This window comes from Mastigoproctus giganteus, chromosome 12 (assembly GCF_048544385.1).
Source record: "Mastigoproctus giganteus isolate SK-2022 chromosome 12, ASM4854438v1, whole genome shotgun sequence".
NCBI classification, from domain to species: Eukaryota; Metazoa; Arthropoda; class Arachnida; order Uropygi; family Thelyphonidae; genus Mastigoproctus; species Mastigoproctus giganteus.
Window position 1 is genome coordinate 34,925,961 of NC_143586.1, and position 17,646 is coordinate 34,943,606.

General features: G+C 38.4%; 1 protein-coding gene across 1 annotated transcript in view; it reads left to right on the top strand.

Moving 5' to 3' along the window:
- LOC150076876 (spectrin beta chain-like) overlaps nucleotides 1-17,646 on the top strand; it is an 800,006-nt gene that overhangs the window by 621,573 nt on the left and 160,787 nt on the right. The window contains exon 37 of the mRNA XM_090386889.1: nucleotides 1,307-1,445. Within this exon, the coding sequence (XP_090243015.1) occupies nucleotides 1,307-1,445 (139 nt within the window). The remainder of the gene's footprint in view (nucleotides 1-1,306; nucleotides 1,446-17,646) is intronic.

Consider the following 17,646-nt stretch of genomic DNA (forward strand, 5'->3'; position numbering starts at 1 on the left):
ACTTAGGCGAAAAATACCCGGAAATTAAAAAGTTTGCTGCGCAAATTATGTGCTACTTTGGGAGTACATACTTATGCGAGCAATTATTTTCATGTATGAAATTAAATAAAACGGCGTATAGATCGAGATTGATAGATAAACATCTTTCTGACTTACTGAAAATTGTATGTTCCCAGTCTTTGACTCCTGATGTTGAAAAACTAGTAGGGGGTAAACACTGGCAGGTTTCCGGGAAAACAAATGAATTATTTTCATAAATATATTGAATATTTAATTTTTAAATAAAAATAATAATATAGCAATTATATATACTAAAACCAAAGGAGTGCAAGGCAGCCAAAGTAACACACCTCTATTAGTTACAATTTATTAGGAAACGTTTCGGAAATTGTTATTGTTACAAAATCCATCTTCAGTCTTTGTAGCAATTTCCAAAACGTTTCCTAATAAATTGTAACTAATAGAGGTGTGTTACTTTGGCTGCCTTGCGCTCCTTTGGTTTATCAAGTTCACCTGTTCATAAACAGCCACTTTACTCCCATTTCTTCACTATACATACTAAATTCTAAATTACTTGTATTCTGTAGATTTGAATAAAAATTTAAATGTTAATTACATATGAGTTTTAATTATCCTGATTATGCTACTGAATCCTGAATCAATATATAATATTTAAGAAAATTTTATGCGGCCCGCGAAAATTATACCATCATACAAAATGGTCCGCAACAGAAATGAATTTGACACACCTGATCTAGATAGTCCTGGAATAAGGCATTGAGACATGGATTGGTTAAAGAAAGATCATGCCTCATAAATAAATTTGCATTCAGCCAAATGGTAATTGATTGTTGGAATAAGCTGTTGCCCAGTACTGTGAAAGTTCCCCCCTCCTCCTCTTCTCGATTGCTGCTGTATAACCTTTGTTTTCTTGTATCATGTTGCCAGTACTAATGTTCTGTGATCATTTTTCTGAACTTGCATTGGTAAATTTGTAGAAACAAATCCCACTTCACACTGCACCTTTTCTTATACAGTTATAATTTTACCTGGTAGCTGATTTTATTACCATTTATTACACTTCTGTGCAGAATGGTCCAAATATCTTTTCATTAGTGTATTTTGCATTACTGAAGGGATATATGAATTTAATTTTAATGAAAAATCCCCCTTCCCCCACACTTGTTTTGCATTGTCTTGTTCAGTTTTATTAGTGGTTAAATGAATGTATTTTCTGTATATTTATAGTAAGATTTTTAATTACAATTGTTATTTTTTATGCATTAAAGAATTTTCTTTTGAATAGAGATGTGTCTGGGGTGGAGCTGTTAATGAACAATCATCAGAGCTTGAAAGCAGAAATAGATGCAAGGGAAGACAATTTAGCTGCATGTATAAACTTAGGCAAAGAATTGTTGGAAAGGAATCATTATGCTTCAGCCGAGGTGATTATACATTTTTTATATATTTTAATATTTGCTTCATCCATTCATAATAATTTTAATACTTTTTTTTTTTTTTTTTTTGCTATCAATAAATAGATGTGGGAAGATTTCAATTATTAAAAGAAAAACACTTTGCCATATGTGATAATATTATTGCAAATTTTGTTGTTTGTGTACCTTGTGGAAATGCAATGGGTGATTGCTAAGTTGGTGGCCTAAGTGTGAAATAGTGATCTGTTTATTATATTATATAGTTAAATATCACTTTGTATAAACGTCTTCAAAATTTTAAGAGGATCCACGTATTATCATGGATATGATGGTACAATAACCAATAGCAGGTAGTGACCATGTCATAAATTGGGTGGAACTTGAAGAAATTTGGTGGTCAAAGGTAAATGTATGAACTTTAGTAAGAGGAGCATGGACTATAGTAGATTAAGATACTTCTTGAACTCTTAACTGGAGAGACAACAGGATGCTGTGGAATATCAGTGCATTATGGGAAGTATTTAAGGGATTTATCTTGTAGGCCAGTGAATTATTTTACTGCAGAGAAGTAACACAAAAGGCAGATGTGAAAATGAATGCAAAAAGAGCTGAAAGGTTTAATTGAGAGAGGAAAAAAAAAAAAGCATGAAATAGTTGTAGGCAAGGGATAGTCATTGTGAGACTATCAAAAAATGACAGTTAGAGGCATATTTTCTGACCACTGACAAAATAGGACAGATGAAAGCTGAAATCACAAATAAAGTAAACTATGAATGGGCAAGGAGTTCTGATTTTGTGTGTGTTCTTGTATATAGGAAAGAAGAGAGTAAATCAGATTGCATCTTTTATAAGGTGGGAGTAAATTCATGGATAACAAAGATCAGATGAGTTTAACTGGTACTTTGTTACAACCTTTACAATTGACAGTGCATTTGAACTAGGAAGAAATAGCAAAGAGCAGTCTGTTGAAAAAGCTCCTTTTTTAAAAAGCAGCTTTTACCCAGGTGACACCTCTCTGTCTTCCACATGGCAGAGCCTCGAAATGTAGGGGGGGAAAAATTCACTTCCAAGGAAAAAGGAACAACCATTACATCAAGTGCAACTAAATTTGACTCCTCTGCACCCATCGAAATGGTCCAAATAAACTGTAAAGATGGAGAAAAATAAGAAGACAACAGCAGAGCCAAAAGACAACTGATGCAAAAATATTTTGTCTGACATATTTTAGCTAAAACTGCTAATAAAATGAATGACTTCTAAAAGTAACCACTTTTGGAAGACTCCCATACAGCAATTAGTTAATCCAGAGGAGTGATTTTGGACTGGAATCTCCTCAGTGTCACAGAAGAAATGTAAAGGGAGGTTAGAAGAACAAGGAGTAATAAGACTTAAAAGGATTTCTATCAGACAAGATGGCAGTTTTATGCCAAGAGTGTGGTCATTTTCAGATGGTTTGTGGAGCACCCATTTGTGTCACATGTGGCTCTAAAGAGCATAAAAACCAAGACAACACATATCTGCAACTGCAATGTCCCTATCCCATTTACACAAGGACCATTCTTAGGACTCTTTGTTGAAGAGGAATTGGACACAGGAAAGCCTTCCAAAAAAAAATCGAAGCAGAGAAACAGAAGACTTATAAAAGTGGAATATAATGCAAAGATACACCTTGGACAGGCAAACATACATCCTGGATTTCCACCACTTGTTGTGAAACTAAATTAAAATTACGATGAGGGGTGCATATATTTTGTATCACTGGTACTTTTTTTTTTTTTTTTTTTTTATTATTATGAAAACCCCAAACACAAAAGGTATCAAAACCTATAGTACTTAGTACCATGTATGGGTTGAAGGAGAAGTATGGGGGGGGGGATGCCTGACCAACGGAAGGTTATATGTTAGATAATCTCAAATAGTGGAGAGTTAAATAAGTGTGTACTTGTTTTTTTAATCAAAAAAAAATTTAGCCTGATTGATGTTGAGCTGGTGATTATTAGTAGCAACATGCAGTGACAGTTTAGCAATAAATTGAACAGAAAATAAACTTATTTTATGATAATAAGCATTAATCTTGGAAAGACTTAGTGTACCTTATTAGTGATGGTGCTACTTATGCACTTGCCTGACATCCTAGCAGGAAATTGTCTGGGCATGTTGTTTAAATCGCGTATCAGTGTGTTGTAATTACTTCAATTTAATATTTGGTGGCTGAAAGTTAAATTCATCCACTGAATATGGTAGGAGGAGGAAAACGCTAAGGAAATACCAGTTTGGACTCAACTAAGTCTGTGGGCTAGTTATGTGTGAAATGAAAACTGTTACCTTTTTGTGGTCAACAATAGGAATATTGTGGGTGGGACAATTTCATCTAGGAGAAACATTTTCAGTATAGTATTAATGAAATTAGTGGGGTTTGAACCTGCTGTTGAAAACTTCTGCAAATTAAAGGAAATCTATGAATAATATTAGGATCAGTAGGACATTTAAATACATCAAGGATGTGTAAATAAGATTACTTGCAAGATGATGAACTAAGCAGATGGGTTGAAAAATCTCAGTTGATTTTAAAAGGTGCTTCATTTGGTAATGGTAATCCCAGAATGACATCAGTAGGGTGGCACCTACCTCATGTAGTGGAGCATGTAAAAGGTTTAGGGGTAATTGTACAATTTCATATAAATTCTCTGAACAGTGCAGACAAGCAACTAGAGGTCATGGGGTTCAGATCAATAATATACAGGTATTTTTCCAGCAGGGACAATGTGTTGATTATTCAAGTGTATAAAACAGTGATTAGGCCACCTGGAATGTTGTATGCAGGTTTTGAAATCTCAATTTTGAGAAGTAATTGGTGTATGGGAAAGGTGCAGAGAAGAGCACTAGATCATTTGTGAGAACAAATGCTTCCAAAAACTTTTTCATATGTGTATGGTCAAATATATGTGGTCATTAGTTCCAATCTCAATTATTGTAGCTAAGACCACATCTGCCAAATCCCACTTAATTTTTCCAACAGAATCCCAATTATCAGATGCTTCAATCACTACCCACCTCAGTTTTCCTAATTTTTTTGCTCTGATTCTTTTTGATTCAAAGGCAGTAGCCATCCATGTCCTCTGTAACTTGTCAGACACTTCTTAATTTGGAATCTCTTCTAGCTTAAAATCTCTCTGCTGCAGTCTGTCAATTTCATTTTTTGCCTCTGTTATCTCTCACCTACACTAATCATTCTCAACAATTAGTTAGTATGTACATATTACAGTATGTATTAATTAAGCTATGTACGTAAGCGTAATTTAATTTTATTTTGCTAACTGGAAAATATTCTTCCAAATTTCACATATCATTTAATTTTTTTAATTGGTAAGGTAATAAAGATTAAATTTGTACTTTTTGTCTAAGCGGGGGTCCACTGTATTTTGTTGGGAGATCCCTGGGTTAGGTTCTGTGCTGTTGAACTTGTGCTTGTTTGAGACCATAAAAAATTGTGAGTTCGAAGTGTGCAGATTGTGACTTCTAAACAGAGCTGAAGGTACACGAAATCTAGATGCTGCAGAAGAGATTCTGCTTAGCAGCGATTAAGAGGAAGAAAAATTAAATGAACGTACATTATCTGACATAAGTATCATTGTTTGTAAGATAAGACGTATGTTCAGTTATTACTATTTAAGTTACTGCTATTATAAAAATAAAATTAAAATATTAAGTTATTATTACTATAAAAATTAAGTTTCCGATTATTATATATATAAAAAAAGTGGCTTATTTTTGTTAGCTTTTGGAATGTAACATCCCTTTTTGTACTGGTCCTTAGTCCATTATAACACGGTTTCGCATTACACAAGATTTTGTAGTAATTACACTACCATGTTATACGAGGGTTACCTGTATATAAAAGTGTGTATATATTCAATCTATTATGAAATATTGGAATAGCTGTAAAATGTATGCCAGATCAGATTAATGCCATTAATTGTAGATTGAACACTACATCAGTATGTAATCTAATTACTATAGTAAGAGTAAAATTGGTACTACATAGGCATAAAAGTATGCACTCTGCATGCCATAAGGCCAAAAGAACCTATAAAGAATAAGGTAGCCTGTGCTGGTCTGCATTGCTGTACACTCCCCTCGACGTGGGCACCTGTACGTGGTGAGGGGACCTCCCAGTGATGCCGCTGGTTTTCCAGATTAGCATCACTGGGATCTAACGCCCATACCTTGGTTCCAGGGTTACATCGTTGGAATCCGGCATGTGCAGCCATGCGCCGCGACGCATGGAATTCGGAAAGGGGGATCCTGGTGGTTGAGGGGTCCATCCTTAATACACCACTTTGGCCCCTGCTTCGACAAGGCGGGTGGTCCCGGACCAGCCCGACTGGGATCAATCGGCAGGTGGTTCTTACTGCTAGGGTCAACTGCGTTCCAATAAGTCTCCCTCCCTTTGGTCCTAGGATGGGATCAAGGCTTATTGGAAACGTGGGTATGGAGTTCTTAAGCTAACTTGACGTCCCATTCGTGTACACAGTACCTGCTAGTTCACGAGTGGGCGTCCCCTCGTAGGGCTCCGTGGTGGGTGAGGTACTTAGGGCATCTGAAATTTTTATCTTACTCATATGAGTAATTTAAATTCTACTTCTTCTGGGGCCCCTACCTAACCGAGACGATAACACAGACAACACCTCTGTCAAAAGAGCCAGAACTGAGGATAAAACACCATCTATAACACCGCTTTTCCTCATTCTCCATTCGACCGGAGAGCAGTCAATTGGGAAGATGTCACCCTTCTTTATCCAGAAAGGATTAGAAGGGTTGGCAGGATCACACAAATCTGTAAAACGACTGCGTTCTGGCGACCTTTTGGTCAAAGCTACAACTATGAAACAGGCGGAAAAAATCCTGAAAGCCACATCGATAGGGGGAATACCTATCACCGTAACCCCCCACAAAACTTTGACCTCTTCACGAGGTGTCATTTCAGAGTGGGATCTTCATGTTTCTGAAGAAGAGATCTGCTCTGAATTGAAAGAACAAGGAGTGACGCCGTCAAAAGAATATCAATGAAAAAGGATGGGAATCTCGTCCCTACCCGAGTTCTCATGCTAACATTTAACACCCCATGGCCTCCAAGTTCCATTAAGGCAGGCTATCTAAACTGCCCAGTGAGGATTTATATCCCAAACCCACTGTGGTGTTTTAGATGCCAAAAATACGGCCAATCACAAACATCTTGTCGTGGTAACTCTGCCTGTGCTCAATGTGGTGTTAAAGACCACGAGAGCAAGGAATGTTCAGCTCCAAAACCGATCTGTGTCAATTGCCAAGGAGAGCACCCCACCTACTCTAGAGCATGCCAGCGGTGGAAGGCTGAATATCTCCTACACAGAGGCCAGAAAACGTATCCAACCAATAAATAGCGGGAAACCTTCATATACCTAGAAGGTTTCTGCTAAGTGCACTATCGGTACACAAACTGAGATGACTATACCACCAAGAGTGCAATCGGGGTATACCTCCTAGTGCTCCACCACTACCAAAACCAAGTGGTAAAGAGCCTCCAGTAATAACAGAAACAATGGATTTAGAGAACAAGGAGGTACCGGATGAATCAGTCTTGGAACTCTTTGCGGAGGAAGAAATGGACACGGGACAGCGTCCATTCTTCCCCAAAAAAGATAAATCCAAGACTGACAAAAGTAAGCCCTCAGCACCTCGGATGCCTCCTAATGGACCCACCAAGCCAAAATAATGGCTAAATTCCTACAATGGAATTGTCGTGGATTCCGGCAAAATACTGATGGCATCAAGGCCCTCCTGCAAAAGCACGAGCCAGTTTGCTTTTGCTTGCAGGAGACTTATCTAAAGGCAAATGATAACCCCACCATGCATAACATAACATTTTTTCGTAAGGACAGAATTGCAGATGGTCCTGCTCATGGAGGGGTGGCTATCCTTGTGGGCAACCAGACCCCAGTTCAGCCCTTGCTAATTACAACTAACATAGAGGCTGTTGCAATTCGCCTTACAGTGGGATTTTTATTAACCGTCTGCTCTATTTATTTGCCACCTGGGACTGACATCTCCAAGGAAGACCTTGATGATCTTGTAATGCAGTTGCCTCCCCCTTTCTTACTTCTCGGGGATTTTAATGGACATAACACCCTGTGGGGTAGTGCTAACATCAATGGTAGTGCTATCATCAATGGAAGGGGATGAGTCATAGAGCGTATGCTAAATGACAATAACCTTTCCCTTCTAAATACTGGAACAAATACCTTCTTCCACATGCCTACCCGTACGTTTTCTGCCATTGATCTCTCTATCTGCTCCCCTTCTCTACTCCCTTCACTCACTTGGGAAGTGGAGGAGAACCCATACGGAAGTGATCACTTCCCTGTGATAACCTCGTTACACAGTGGGAGACCGTGTCTTCCTTTCAGGTTACCACGGTGGAAGACTGATCAGGCTGACTGGACTGCCTTCCAACATCAGGCAAATTTTGACCTCAGTACCGTCAGTCAGGAGCCTATCAATGATGCAGTAACATACATCACAGAAATTATCGTCCAAGCAGCTGCAAATGCTGTTCCAAAAACATCTGCCCGGTTTCCACCATTTCTCAAACCTTGGTGGAATTCACAATGACAGCAGCAAAAAAGGCTCAAAACAAAGCGTGGGGGATATTCTGCCGATATCCTACCACGACCAACCTTATAGCCTTTAAACGCGCACGAGCCAAAGCACACTACATCTGCCATCAGAGTCAAAAAGAATCGTGGATCCATTTTACTTCATCAATTACTCAGTCCACTAGTACTAAGTTGGTCTGGGATAAAATCCGGAAAATGAAAGGAAAATATACATCTAACCCTTCTTCAATCCTAGATTATAATTGCAGATCCAACTGCAATAGCCAATTCTCTCGGGGAAACATTCTCTAACATCTCTGCAACATCTTTGTATTCCCCAGAGTTCCTGGTCCTGAAACATAAAATCGATAAACAGGCACTTAATTTTAAGTCTAAGAGCATCTATCTCTACAACGGGTCATTCACTATACAGGAACTGAAAAGGGCTCTTATTCTCTCCAAAGCAAGTGCTGTTGGACCAGATGGCATCCATTATGAAATGATTAAGCGTCTGTCACCAAAATCTATGGATTATCTGCTCCTTCTATATAACAGAATCTTTATTGAAAGACAGTTTCCGGATTCCTGGTGCAAGGCAATCGTTCTTGCCTTTGCTAATCCAAAAGTCACCACTAATTATCGTCCCATTGCTCTCGACTAGCTGTCTGCGCAAAATTCTGGAGAGAATGGTTAATTTTCGTTTAATATGGTATTTAGAATCAAATGACCTTCTCTCCAACATCCAGTGCGACTTCCAAAGGAAGCGGTTCACTTTGGACCATCTTATTAGACTGGAAGCATCCATCCGGGATGCTTTCCTAAAACGTGAACATTTGGTGTCTGTATTCTTTGACATGGAGAAAGCATATGACACAACTTGGAGATTTGGCATCTTAAAAGGTTTGCATAGCCTTGGTCTTAGAGGGCATCTCCCCATTTTATTAAAAACTTTTTACCCAATCGATTTTTCCAAGTTCGTGTGGGATCCTCACTCTCTCGTTCCTTCAGCCAAGAGGAGGGAGTACCACAAGGATCAGTATTAAGTGTCATGCTTTTCGCCATCAAAGTAAATTCCATCACAGAACAACTTCCTCCAACTGTAAACAGTGCCCTCTATGTTGATGACTTTAGCATATTTTGTCAGTCATGCAACATGAGGGCTATTGAAAGACAACTGCAAAAAGCCATTGATCGCCTTAATTCGTGGGCACTGTCAAATGGCTTCAGGTTCTCGCCAGAGAAGACCGTTTGTATACACTTTTGTCGTAAGCATAATCTTAATCCAGAACCTGAATTAAGGCTCGGACAAAATGCTATTCCAGTAGCAGTGGACACAAAATTCTTGGGATAAAAATTCGTATTTGATAAAAAAAAAAAAAAACTGACCTTTCTGGATCACATCCATCAACTCCGCACAAAGTGCACAAGAGGTCTGAATATTCTGCGCGCGCGCTCTCTCGCTCTCTCTCTCTCTCGCTCTCTCTCTCTCTCTCTCCTCTACATCTTGGGGTGCAGATCGATGCACCCTACTACGCATTTACTGTGTGCTTGTGCGATCTAGACTAGATTACGGGTCGACGGTATACAATTCGGCCAGAGACAGTGTACTTCGTTGGTTGGATCCTGTCCATCATCAGGCTCTTCATATTGATATTGGAGCATAATCGAACATCTCCTGTCCAGAGTTTATACGTCGAAGCAAACGAACCGCCATTATCGCGTCGACGTAAACAGTTGTCTCTAATGTACGCTTTAAAACTGAAATCCCTGCCAGACCATCCTACGTGGCCATTCGTTTTTGAGCCATGATGGGAAAATTTGTACAACACCCGTAAGACTGCCAATCGTCCTTTTGGTATTCATCTCCAAAAGCTACTCAAAGGATTTAAGATCAAGGTAGACAAGGTTGCCCAAACACCAAAGCAACCCCTGGCATACTCATGTTCCAGCATGTGACTTGTCCGTTAGAAATTGGGGAAAGTCGGACACTCCATCTCTCTTTCTACCTGCAGCTTTATTCAGCACACCGAGCTGAACATTCTGACTTCGCACCAGTTTACACAGATGGTTCGAAGTCAGAATCATATGTGGGATCTGCTGCTGTCTTTACCACTACATCGGAGCAGATTCCCTCTGAAAGCAGCATATTTACTGCAGAGCTGCACGCTGTAGAGTTAGCCTTGGATCACATTAGTAAATGCCAATACCAACTGTTCATTTTATATTCCGACTCTCTCTCAGCGTGTTACAGGCTTTAATAACTGTGAGATATACTTCTCATCCAGTTCTGTCTTGCATTCAGCAGAAGATTCACTTTCTCCATGAACGTGAATATGATATCCGCTTCTGCTGGATTCCCAGCCACATTGGGATTAGGGGAAATGATTTGGCTGACACCTCAGCCAAATCAGCAATTCCCAATAACAATCGCTGCCTGTCAGTCCCTTATACAGACTACAGGCAAATAATACATCAGAAGATACACTCCCAATGGCAGGATTCGTGGAATAGACAGACTACAAATAAATTATATCGTATAAAGCCTGTAATTGAACCGTGGCAGTCTAGTCTGCACAGGAATCGTAAGGAGGAAGTTGTTCTTGCCCGGACCCGCATAGGACAGTCATTTAACTCATTCGTTTTTGCTGAGGGCTGATGATCCTCCTATGTGTGAGTCCTGTGGCACAATTTTATCAATCAGACATTTTAATTGACTGTCCAGATTTTAGAAATATCCGTTTTACCGCTTTTAATCATCTGACTGAGCCATATATACTCAGTCAGATTTTATCCGACAATGACAACCTGTCTGCTCTTTTTAGCTGTTTTAAATCAATAAAGGTTTTTACTTGTATTTAAAATTTACATGTTATTGTTATTTCTTTATTGATTTATCTTTTCTACATTTTATACCTTTGTTATTTTATATCTTGACATGGTGACCTAAGTAATTAGGTCAGTGAAATTTAAATTTTTATATATCACCTGGTTTTGGCACATTATAGCCTTAGTTGCTAATGCGCCAATAAAACCCAACAACCAACCAACCAACCAACCATTACTATACACTAGAAATAAACATAATTAGCAATATTATATAAAATAAAATAATGATTATGTAGCTAATTATTGATATTCAGATACACTGAATGGAACTTTTTCGAGGGCTAACCCCATTCAATATATCCCAACAATAATTGCAAGGCTATCTGTTTCTGATTGTTGTCTGCCTATTTAACTAGGTCCAAATAATAAACATAAAGGCATTTTTTTGCTAGACTGTTAAATTTAACAGCAAACATGCAAGATAACAGCTAGCCTGACAGATAGCTTTGAAATGAATATACATAAAAAAAGTGCCAACCATAATTTTCATTTCAGTTGTGATGATATTTTATTCATTTTGTATATGTGCAAAAGAAAGCTTATGCCGACATAAGGAGAAAGGAGGTAAGAATAAGTATGGTAATAGTACCTCAATTTCCCTCGCATTACTCTAATAGATCTTGAGGTATAAAATTTTAGGGTTAGAAATTAAAAAAGTGAAAAGCAAAGAAAAAGGTTTTTATAATGCTACTTAGGATATGCCGGGAGCGTAACTGCCCAATCCTTTAGTAAGGGGTCGTGGTATAACTATAAGGGGTTAAAGGAAGGTATTTAATGGACAGATACAGGATTACAATAATGAAGAAATATAGAATAACAATTGTAGATAATAATAAGGAAATACAAGAAATGACTATTGCCAAATGTAGGAATATTTATAAGAAGATAAAAGAAATGACTATTACCAAATGTAGGAATATTTAAATAAATTGACATTTGTAGGAATATTTATAATAATATAATTCATCCTATCTGATTTAGTAATTAATTACAGACCATCTGTATAGAATAGTTAAATTAAGAATAACCAATTACAACAAAATAAATAAATAGGAATATGCAGCTTACCATCCTGTTCTGTACTAAGTAAAAAGTATGAATTAATTGAGCACATGTTACCTACTATAAAACAAATAGCGACAACAGCACCCTCTCAATTCAGATAATTTCAAGACAAGCTAAATAAATTAAATAATTATTAACCAAAGAAAGAAGTGCCCTCTGAATTCCGTGTAACTTTAGGACTAATTAATAGACTGAAATTATGGTTTAATAGTATACTATAAATTTGAACTTTATTCAGATAATGTCCTGTGAAAATAAATAGTTGGTTCTCAATTTTTTAGAATGACAGGTAACAAGACCAATTGAATTTTTTTTTTTTTTTTTAGTTGTTGGCGCATCGCTTCTGTGGCCATATTGCACCTGCCAAGGTAGTAGTAGTGGCATGTGATGCAAGAAAGCAAGTGTATGAGCTTATGCAGCATCAGCCAAAAAAAAAAAATCACACCATTCCCTCCAAATGTCTGTCCAGTTCCTCCTTAAATTTATTTAACCTATCAACTTCCACAACGACAGATGGAAGTTTGTTCCAGCAATTAACCACCCGCTGGCTAAAGGCAAATTTCCGCACATCTATTCTACATCTATCCTTTCTTAATTTGAATTTATGCCCCCTTAGGTTCGTAATCTGAACAAGTGGAAGGATCCCATCAGAATTCAGCGTGCTCAACCCATTCAAGGCCTTATAGACCTCAATCAGATCACTGCGCAGGTGCCTAGTCTCCAGCCACTGCAATTTGCAGAACTTAAGCCTCTCTTGGTAAGAGGATCCCTTCATTGCCCTCACCAATCGTGTTGCTCTTCTCTGTACACGCTCAAGTAAATCTACATCCTTCCTAAAATGAGGCCTCCAGACCTGTATGCAGTACTCAAGGCGTGGCCTGACCATTGCCTTATACAGAGGGACAATCACCTCCTTTTCCCTGCTAGCAAAATTCCTATATATCATTGACAAAACCCCATGACCAGCCCTAGCAGCCTGTCTGCATTGCTCAGAAAACTTCATATCTGACTGCACAATAACTCCCAGATCTTTTTCATTTTCTACCACCTTAAGTGTAGTACCACACAGTTGGTACGTTTCTCTGGGGTTACTTCTACCCATATGCAGTACTTTGCATTTGTCAAGGTTAAACTTCAGTTGCCACTTCTTAGCCCATCTGCCCAAATTATCTAGATCCTGTTGCAGTAACACACTGCCATTACTGTCATTAACAACCTTGCCAACCTTTGTGTCATCTGCAAACTTCGACATTAAGCCTGATATACCTTCATCAATATCATTGATAAATACACAAAACAACAGTGGACCCAACACCGAACCCTGTGGGACTCCACTAATAACATTAGTCCACGAAGAGCAGCACCCATTGATTACCACCCTCTGTCTTCTCCCACTTAACCATCCTTTTATCCATTGTAGCAACTTACCCTTAATACCATTCTGCTCCAATTTGTACAGTAGTCTTCCATGCGCAACATTGTCAAAAGCTTTCCTGAAATCCAAGTATATGATATCAAAATTATTTTTTGCATCCAGTTCCTTTGTGACCACATCATAATAACCAATCAAATTTGTCAGACAAGACTTTCCCTTAACAAACCCATGCTGTGTCTGAATTATTGCTGAAGTCTTGTCTAGATGATCCTGCAATGCATCTTTAACCAGTGACTCCATTATTTTACCCGGAACAGAAGTTAAACTAACTGGTCTGTAATTACTCGTGTCACCCTTCGATCCACCTTTGTGAATTGGGGATACGTTTGCACATCTCCAGTCCGTGGGAACCTCTCCTGAGTCCAAGGATGCTCTCATAATTATGGCTAACGGTTTGCTTAGTTGCTTTGCCGCCTCCTTTAAAATAAATGGATAGATCCCATTTTGCTCTCAGTTATTACAAAATCATTAATCATTACAAAATCATTATTACAAAATCATTAATCACTGCTACAATTTGATAACCTTCCATTTTCAAACTGTAATAATTCCTCACGTGTGAATGTAGATGCAAAATACTCATTCAGTTTGTTTGCTATCTGAGCAGGATCATCAACAGTCGAACCATCGATGTCAAGTGGACCAATCAGATTCATCCCCTTCCTTTTAGAGTTTATATAAGTAAAGAAATCCTTGCTGTTTTTCTTAGCATCTTTTGCCAAAGATTTCTCGTAATCCGCCTTCGCCTGCCGAACCTCGTTTGTGACCTGATTTTTGCATTTTCTACTCTGATCCAAGCCCGTGGCAGGATTCAAACTTGCAACCTTTTGGTTGTTAGGCAGGCAGTTCACCCACCCGACTAGTCCGGTTGGCACCAATTGAAATGAAATAGCTTTCAATGTTTTACAAAGTAGAAATGAAAAATTGCCTTTATGAAAGATGAAATTTATTGCTGCCTTAAGAACAAATATAGGTACAACTTTTTCAATGAGTGTAAGCTATATGTGACATGCTCTAAAGGTATAGTGCCTACTATATACATATCTACAAGTCCTCAAAATGACTAATGTGATTTTTAAAAAGCTACTATAGAATTGTAATAGTAGATTTTATGAACAAGAAAGAGAGGATTATAGAGAACATTGAGAAATGCAATATCAAACTTTGTGAATGATGAGAATTAGTAGAATTGAAATATTTATTTACAACATACTTTAGCTATGATGTAATTTGGATTTATATTATTGTGCCATTTATTAATGGCAATAAAAATGGCTTTCTGAAGTTGTTTGGTAATAAAATTAGCTGGAAATCCATTATTAATAAGTTAGTACTAAGCAATTCTAGGCAAGTCTAAGCAATTCTATAATATAATTAGCATTATTACATATTTTTATCAGTCTTAAGCATTGTGAAACAATGATATTCCTCATCATCCAAGTTTTTTGCAACAACCGACTAACTGGTTAAAATAAATTTATTAAAATAAATAAATGATATATACACAAGATAAAAGAATTAAAATACATACATGCTTTCAAGGTGAAGTGCCTCTTCATTAACTAGTCGGTGAATGGTGTACTTCAGTATATATTGATGGTTACAATAGCAAAAGTCAGCTGGGCATGATCATGTATCACGAGTCTGGTGATACAGACTCAGTGTGATACGGAGACAACCCCCAAGGCAGAATGCGCTGGTCCCGAAGGAACTAGTAGTTGTTGGTGACTCTATTGTCAGGGAAACGGGAAACATGCTTTGTAAAAAAGATAGGTGGAACAGGACCACGGTATGTCTGCCAGGGGCAAAGGTTGATGACGTTGTAGAGCGAATATCATCTTTTAAGGGCACAAAAGGTGATATAGTTGTACACGTTGGCACTAATAATATTAAGAGTAGGAGACCGGCAGAATTACTTAACAAGTACAGGTCACTGTTGAACAAAAGCCGAGAATTAGGGTTGAATTTGAAAGTGTCTGCAATTCTGCCCAGACACGATAAGAGGGAGTATATGATGAGAGCCTTGTCGATCAATTTGGCCCTGGAAATATTGTGCAAGGCTCAAGGGGTAGAATTTTTTTCAGCCTGGAGTGTACTTGTTAACAGGAGAGATTGCTTCTACAGGGATGGGATACCCTTAAATAGAAAGGGTGCAAGAATATTTGCTGATGCTATCGAGGCAGTGTTAGGTGGGTCGGAAAACTGCTAGGTTGGGGGAAGACAAAGACCAATAGATTGACAGTAGCCACTGTCAGAGGTGAAAGATTCTTGCACTGCTTCTATTAGAATGAGCAGAAGCCTGAAAAACAAGATGCATGGTATTTCAGAGACTGCTGGGAGCCATTGCGGTACAAGTAAACACATGGGTTGTGTTAGGGTAGCTAAGAATAGAAACAGGTGCAGGTATACTTGTGTGTACACCAATGCTAGGAGTTTAGTAAATAAATTTGATGAATTTGAGGTATTGCTCAAAACATCAAAGGCAGATATTGTTGGGATATCAGAGACGTGGTGTCACACAGATATAAGGGATGCAGAACTGCAATTTGGGGAGTACAACGTCTACAGAAAGGATAGACAGGATAGGAAGGGGGGGAGGGGTTATGCTATTAGTTAAGAAACATATAAAAACCAAGGAAGTGAAGCCAGTCGACATCGCCGGACAGGGCAGTGTTGAGTCAGTTTGATGTGACATAAGCATTGGGAGATCAAAATTGAGAGTAGGAGTGTGCTATAGGCCTAATGACTCTGATGAGTATAATAAGGAACTGTACAGGGAAATAGAGTGGGCCAGTAAATCAGAGAGTCTTATAATGGGAGATTTTAATTTCCCAGATATTGACTGGAATTTGGGGGCTGGTTACTCACACACTAGCAGGGCTTTTGTGGATTTATTGGATGATTGTTTTCTACATCAGCATGTTCGGGAGGCAATTAGAGGGAGTAATACTCTTGATTTGATTATCAGCAGTGATTCTTCATGCATTAGGAATCTGCAGATAAATGAACCACTAGGTGGCAGTGATCACAGTGTGCTGAAGTGGGATTTACTCAAAGAGGTAACTACCATTAGGGGTAAAGGGAAGGGTTATTGCTTCCGTAAAGGCGACTATGATGGACTGAGACAGTATTTAAATTCTATACAGTGGGACCAACTGATGATGTTACCAACAGCAAATTCAAAATGGGAAGCATTCAAAGAACTTATCTTGGAAGCTACTAGGCTTTACATACCAATTAAGAAATATTGTTCAAGGTTTAGGCCAAAATGGATGTCAGATGAACTAATGAGGCATATGGCAGAGAATAAAAATGCATGGGATACTTACAAATTAACACATGACACGGAAGCCTATGATAGATACAAGTTGATATGCAACCAAGTTACAAAGGAGGTTAGGCAGGCGAAGGCAGATTACGAGAAATCCTTGGCAAGGGATGCAAAGAAAAACAGCAAAGAGTTCTTTACTTATGTAAACTCTAGAAGGAAGGGGATGAATCAGATTGGTCCACTTGATATCGATGGGTCAACTGTTGATGATCCTGCTCAGGTAGCTAACAAACTAAATCAATATTTTGCATCAACATTCACACATGAGGAGTTATTCAGCAAGGGGAATGCCAGAGGTGTATTCAACTCGAGCAGTAAGCTACAGAATCTTGAAATAACTGGGAGTAAAGTGGAGGAGAAACTGTTGAAGATAAACACAGAGGCAGCAAAGGAAGTAAGCAAACCCTTAGCCATAATTATGAGAGCTTCCTTGGACTCAGGGGAGGTACCCATAGACTGGAAATGTGCAAATGTGACCCCAATTCACAAAGGAGGATCAAAGGCTGACACAAGTAATTATAGACCTGTGAGCTTAACTTCTGTTCCAGGAAAATTAATGGAGGCACTGGTTAAAGAAGCACTGCAGGATCATTTAGACAAGACTTCAGTTATAGCTCAGACACAGCATGGTTTTGTTAAGGGGAAGTCTTGCCTGATCAACTTGATTGCATACTATGATGCAGTCACAAAAGAACTGGATGCAGGGAATAACTTTGATATTATATACTTGGATCTTAGAAAGGATTTTGATACTGTTGCACATGGAAGACTGCTACACAGATTGGAGCAGTGTGACATTGGAGGCAAATTGCTGCTATTGATAAAGGGGTGGTTGAGGGGGAGAAGACAGAGAGTGAT